This window comes from Chenopodium quinoa, unplaced genomic scaffold (genome assembly GCF_001683475.1).
Source record: "Chenopodium quinoa cultivar QQ74 unplaced genomic scaffold, ASM168347v1, whole genome shotgun sequence".
In the NCBI taxonomy this organism is placed as follows: domain Eukaryota; kingdom Viridiplantae; phylum Streptophyta; class Magnoliopsida; order Caryophyllales; family Amaranthaceae; genus Chenopodium; species Chenopodium quinoa.
In genome coordinates this window covers 6,376,420-6,383,290 of record NW_018742390.1, presented here as the reverse complement: position 1 = coordinate 6,383,290, position 6,871 = coordinate 6,376,420, and the positions used below count along the sequence as shown (strand labels likewise).

The following is a 6,871-nucleotide window of genomic DNA, read 5'->3' as shown; positions in this document are numbered from 1 at the left end:
GTTGCACGTTCTTATCCCGTCACTTTCCTACCGTTTATCATATGAAATGTGTAGTAGTGCATTTGATAAGCTCTTGCGTGCATTGAATTATTATTTTCTAGAGCGGTCACGCTTGGACCTTAAGCAAGCCTTTCTCGGGAAGTAACCCGTGTTTTATTGCTTTCATTTTCTTGTCTTTTTAGAATAGATTTTCTCTCATGGAAATGTTTGTGTGCCTTTTTCTAGGTACATGACTTGATATACTTTGGTGCTTCTATTTAGAGCAAGAATCTAGGAAGTTTGACTCCTATTTTTGCTAGCATATGGAAGGCAAGGTTCAATTCTTGAAGAAATTAGCTTTGAAAGGTTTAATTGGGTCATTTGCGGGTATTTACACCCACCTAATATCTGGTAATATCCTTTCTTGCTCTTTCTTAAGTGGATGATGACTTGTTGGACATATGTTGGTTTGATTGGATTAATCTCCTTGTTTTCCCCTCCCATGGTTTCTATGATCTATTTTGAGTGTATTGTCTCATTCAATCTTGGGGAGGGTATTCTATCATGTTTGATGGGATGTTGATTCATATATGCCATGCACATTTGTATATGAATTTCCATGTTCTTTATTTTGAAAAATCCCAAAATGATTTTTGTTTCTATCAAGGCAAATTTGCAATGTGTTTTGTTTTGTTCTTTCTTTGGACATAATACTTTTGGACTTGTATAGTTGAATGCTTTTCTACTTAAATGGTAACGGTGTGCACGGTTTGAGAGTGTGCTTGGTTGATTCATGGATAAAGCATGCTAAGGTAGTTTGTTAGAACTAGTGGGACCATGAAATCGGATTCTACTTGTTTGTGGCATGTTAGTAGTTGCTTCCTATAGTCGAATTGACACCAATAGTGAGTTTTTGCTACATCCATGTGAGGTTCATTATTTTTCCAGCCTTCAACATATATTTGCATGAGTGGCATGGATCCTTGACTATTGCGGACCTAATCTAGAATCTTGACTAATAATTCTCAAACTCGAGACCGAACCATCTATGGAGGACAAAGGCATCTTTTCGGGGTGGTAATTTTTCTTTCCTAGGATAGTTTTCTTGTTTTTTGTTTTTGGGTTTACATTTTCCTACTTAATAACCATTTGAGCCTTTTCTCTTCTTTTCAAGCCACATCTTTAAAATTTTGAGCCTTTGTTTCATTTTTGTTCCATTTTTGGTTTTTGTAGCAAATGATCATTTTATTGGAGTATGTGGTATATGAGTTTGGATATTGGTTCATATTTGTAAGCAAGCTTGTGATTTGTATATTTGTGTGAATAATGGCAAATGAATAAATGAAAAAGGCGTCCAAAGTTAAAAAAAAAGGCAAGGAAAAAGCAAGTGCAAAGTTGAAAATCTCGTCCAAAGTTAAAAGAGGCTAGGACAAAGCACTAATAAAGAAAAAAGAAAGAAAAAAAGTGAAAAATGAAAAAAAATGCAAAAATATATTTATGTGAGTATCCTTCTCCCTATTTAGACCATTGAGGACAACGCTCCATTTAAGCTTGGGGGAAAGCGTTCTCAAGCTTTTTTGTATATGTTTGTGATGTTAGCTTTGAATAAGCTTGGGGGGTGTTGGTGCTTTTGTTTGGTGATTACTTGATTATGGTGTTGAGGATTGATCACCCTTTGCTTCACTAATTAGGAAAACCACTAAATTTTAGCTTACCCTTTACCCTTTTTACCTTACATTACTACCTCTGAAAGTCCTTTTGACCTAGAGGTTGAGTCACCTATGGGGGAGGGTATGAGTCATAGTCTAAGGAGAGGGGATGCATTGTCAAGACGTCGAGTAGCCCAAAAATTATCTCTTTTTCCGGTTTCTTTGTGGAACTTTTGAGATGCTCACTAGGTAAGATAAGAGACTAGTAGGGAGAACGTGGTAAGACCGTTTGGGATGAAAGTGGATTGCGAAAGCTAGTTCCTATGCTTAGCATATTTATGTTTCAATCAAGCTCGGGTATCTTGGAACGTGAACTCCTTTACTAGTTTAGAAAGACTTACATTCATTTGTGCTTGTACATTTGGAAAAGTCCTTACATGAACATGTGTTGGATTTTCTTTTCTTTTGATTTTCTTCTCATCCTTTGCCTTGTTTGTATTATTACGAGAGTTATAGGTTAATATGTTAGGAAACCTTTACGAGAGCATCACTCGTCCTCTAGGGCGATCTAGGGGTTTAAATAACTTGTCTTAAGTTGCTAAAATTTACCATGATTCCTACGAAAATGATTTAGTGTATATTCCCATCCTCTCTAGTTCTCTTTTTTCTTTCTTTGCGTGAATAATTTCATCATTTTTCCCTTGGGTTGGATTTTGTTTTGCTCGACGACGAGCAAATGAATAGCTTGGGGAAATTCGATGCGTGCCATTTATGGAACTCTTAGGCTAGGTTTTCTTCTTATTTGTATGCTCGTTTTTAGTCTTTTATGTCGTGTTTTTAATTAATAATGCTTCAATTTCGTGTTTGTGTGTAAGTTTAGAGAAATGCGTTCTTTTAATGGATTTCTTATTATTTTGTTCATTTCTCAGCTATCTCTCTCGCTTCTCTGTTTATTTGACTTGTTTTGTAGGTGTGTCGAGTTTCCCGGATTTAACCATCAAGGAGAAAGCTCAAGCGCATTCAAGGAATTCAACGGAGCCGAGTTCGAGAAGCTAAGCATGCAAGTCAAGCAACCAAGCGAGCTTCGTAAGCACCAAGAAGCTCCCCTGAGCACACTGCCCGAGCAGACATTGATGAGTGTCATTTATGGCACTCATTTGGTTCTCTTTAGGGTGAATTTCATGCTATTCTATAGCTCTTTTCCTTAGCTAGTCCTTAATTTTACTCTTTATTTCTGTATTTTGCATTTTCTTAGTTGAATTTCTATCTTTATGCATTTCTTGGTTTATTTTGTTAATTTCTCTTTTATTTGCTTGTTTTCCTTCATTTTTCATGTTAAAGTAGTTATCCAAGATTCCCGAGGCCTCTTCCCAAGTTTTGCATTGATTAGGATGCCTAATGTTCTCCATTTAAAGCTCAAGCATGGAGAATTGCAAGTTCCTAAAAACCTTAGGTCGTACATTCAAGCCGTGGGGGTATGATTTCTCGTGTTGAACCCACAAACATGGAGTTTGGAAACTACAAGGTCCCGCGTTTATCAAGAGCATTGAGTGGAACGCATGAGGAGCATTGACATGATAATGAAGAGGGCTTCCCTGTTCCCAGGCGTGGGCGTGCGCAACCATGGCACGGCTGCGCGGCCTGGTGGCGCGGCCGCGCCTTTCTATTGCACGGGGGTGCCTGTCTGGGTCTCTGTTCCATACCCAGATCTACGCAGCCGCGCTCTCCCTTATAGTTGGTCGCGCTTGTACGGGTTTATTTGGGGACGATGTAACTAATTTCTCTTTGTTAGTTTTACTATATATAGATTTTCGTTCTATTTTTAAAGAGAGAAGATTAGAATAGATTTTGGAGAATTAGAATAGGAATTGATGAGAGAGAAACTCTTGATTATAGAGAGAGAAGTTCTTGATTGATGATTGAAGATTAATGATTCTAGCATTTTCTCCTTTGAATTGAAGCAAGTTTGTAAGGATTTCTTTTACTTTAATGCAATCTTTAGCTTATCAATTCAATTGTTTTGTTGATTGTTTAAGTTTGAATTGAATTTGTGACTGAATTAGTTTCGTTGATATGATAATGATGAAATTGTTGAATAACGTAGTTTTGATCTTGATTTCTATGGATTGTGAGTAGTTCTCTTGCCTAGGGAATTGTGAAGCATATATGAATAATGGATTTATGCTAATTGGGGGAAATTGATGGAGTTAATGTTGTGATTAAATTGGTTGATTGATTAAGTGCATGTGTGTGATTAATTGAAGATTAGCTAACTTTGATTGTTACACTATAATGCATTGTAAGCTCACATTGATATGGAAAATTGATTTGTGGTTTGCTTTTGTTGATTGAGTAGGTTTGTAAGGTTCCTAGTTAGAGTCTCTTGTAGTTGACGCTAGCTTGACCTCTAGGAGATAAGCCTACCATACTCTCTTGATTGCTTAATTGATTTTCCCTCGCAATACTCTACTTAGTCATCTCAAATTCCAATTAGCTATATCCATTCCGAGTATATGCGGATCCTAACCCTCGCGCTTGATATTATTTGATTTCTTCTTGATTGTTTGATTGTTTAGAATATACACACCTTACTTTATTACTTCGAGATAGCTTAGCTTTAGCATTAGCATTCATCTCCCATTCCTAGAGTTTCGACCCTCGACTTTCTCCTATGCTAGGTATAAGGGTGTGTTGAGAGATTACAAATTTTATTTTGACCGAGGGTAGATTAGTTTTCAACGACCTAGTCTCCACTCTAGATAAAAAATGGCGCCGTTGTTGGGGAATGGCGTAGTTGTTTTCTATTGTTGTTGAGTCTATTTCACTTAATCTCAAAAATACAAAACGTTTTTTCTCTTAAGGCTACATTTGTAGCCGTGCTATTGATATTTTCTTTGAGTTTTTTGTATGCGTAGGATAAGAGGAAGGACTTTAGTGCGATTTGATCCGGAAATCGAGTGAACAATAACAAGGATAAGGGTTTCTAATCGTTCTTTGAGTCCAAGCTCTCAAAGAGAGGAAATTCCCCAAGAAAGAGAAGACGAGGATCGAGTAAGCATGGGAGCTAATCTAAGAGTTGCTTTGAAGGAGTTGGGAACTCCCGGCGCTTATAGATTTGAGAGTGGCATAGCTCCACCATCAACTCCCGCCAATGACTTTGAGATAAGACCGGCAATGATAACAATGATAGAACGAAGGAAATTTAGTGGTGCCAAGCATGAAAGCCCACTAAACCATCTCAAAGAGTTTGAGAAGTATTGTAATACCATCAAGGTCAATGGGGTTTCTCAAGAGTTCATAAGGCTCAAGCTTTTTGCGTTTTCTCTAATCGGAAGGGCTTCGGAATGGTTGGACAAGGAAGTGAAACCTAATTCCTTAAGAACTTGGGATGAGGTTACTAAGGAGTTTCTTTCTCGCTTCTATCCTCAAAAGAAGACAGCCGAGGCAAGAACTCTAATCCAAAGTTTCAAGCAAAAGCCTAGTGAGAGTTTGTATGAGGCTTGGGAAAGATACAAGGAGTATCAACGTGAATGTCCTCATAATGGAATTCCAACTTATCAAATAATACAAATTTTCTATGGACGATTGAGCCCCAAAGGTAAGTCGTGTCTTGATGCCGAAGCCAGAGGCCCAATTATGAACAAGACCAAAGAAGAGGTTATAGATATAATTGAGGATGTAGTTCGTCACTACATGGATTGGCAAGAGGGAGAGAAAGAGTCCATAAGCAAGAGTGGCTCAACAGTTTATTCGGTTGATCATCTTAACGCAATCAATAACTTGTCTTCCGTAATCTCAAACTTGGGCAAGGAGATGACATTGATTAAAGCCAAGCTAGAGAGTGCCTCTACGATTGCACCAAGTCTTCTCTCCCACATAAAAGGGAGAGGTACACCTTCTAACTCTACTCCTCCTTCTACTTCGAGTAATATGCATAGTGGTTGTGTCTTTTGTGATATTTGTGGGTCCTATGACCATGATTCTTCAAATTGTCCAAATGGTTTTGAGAATTGTGATGGTGTTAAAAACAATGATTGTGAGCAAGTGAATTTTGTTTCCAATAATAACAATGGACAAAGATTTGATTGTCCAAGGAATTTTTGGATTAGGAATTCTCACCAAAAAGGTAGTTTTGATAACTACAACAATGGTGGTTTTAGGAACCAAGGAAATTAAGGTTTCCGAGGTAACTATAACAACCAAGGTTATAGTAATCAAAACCAAAGACAAGGGTATGGAAATCAAGGCCAATCTCATGGGTTTGATGGCCAACACCAAAATTTTGGTAACAATCAAAGCCTAGGTAATTGGAACAATCAAACTAGGGGAAATTTTCAAAACAACAACCAAAGGGGACCCCACCCGGATTTGCTCCAAGACCTCAAGGCAATGGTGATAATTCTTATGCTCAACCCCCATCTTCCAAGACTACCTTAGAGGAGATCATTAAGAAACAAACCAAGATTTTGAATACCTACATGTCGGTGAGTGATAAGAAGTTCAATGAGATTATGACACACAACAAGATGCTTGAAACCCAAATCACTCAACTAGCCAACACTTTGAAAGATTGTGCTTGTCCTTCTTCACTACACTCTAAAGGAGTTGATCCTAAGAAACCCGTTTATTCTATCACCATAAGAAGTGGAAAAGTGCTTGAAGAGAGAGTTTCTAAGAATAGTGAAGAGGATAAGAGGAAGAGTGATTGTGACTCAAGTGAGGAAAAACAGAAATATGTGTCAAAGAGTGTGAGCAAAGAGGAAGTCTATGAGAAAAAGAAGAGTGTTGCATTGAGAGAATGCAAGAGAAAGCGAGAAAACCCGACCTTCCATATATCCAAAAGTTTTTGAGGAACAAGTTAGATGAACAATTTGGGAGATTTCTTGACATGTTGAAGGAGGTCTATCTTTCTATCCCTCTCACTGAAGCTATGACCCAAATGCCTAGATATTCCAATTTCCTTAAGGATATTTTTAGTGGCAAGAGAGAGTGTTGTGGTGTATTTATTTGGTAGAGCTTGGTGAGTGTTGTAGTGCATTGATTCACAACGACCTACCAAAGAAGATGAAAGATCCGGGCAATTTCTCTATTCCTTGCAAAATCAAGAGTAAGTTGTTTGAAAATTCATTGTGTGACTTAGATGCTAGTGTTATCATTATGCCTTACTCGGTGTTCAAGAAGCTTAAGCTAGGAGAACTTCTTCCTACAAACATGACCTTGCAATTAGCCGATAGATCTATTAA

The 6,871-nt window shown here is 37.7% G+C and overlaps 1 protein-coding gene across 1 annotated transcript; it reads left to right on the top strand.

Moving 5' to 3' along the window:
• The first annotated feature begins 4,685 nt into the window (after positions 1-4,685).
• LOC110701218 lies at positions 4,686-5,804 on the top strand. The gene has a single exon (XM_021878830.1). The coding sequence runs from the start codon at positions 4,686-4,688 to the stop codon at positions 5,802-5,804; it is 1,119 nt and encodes a 372-aa protein (XP_021734522.1).
• The last annotated feature ends 1,067 nt before the right edge of the window (positions 5,805-6,871 follow it).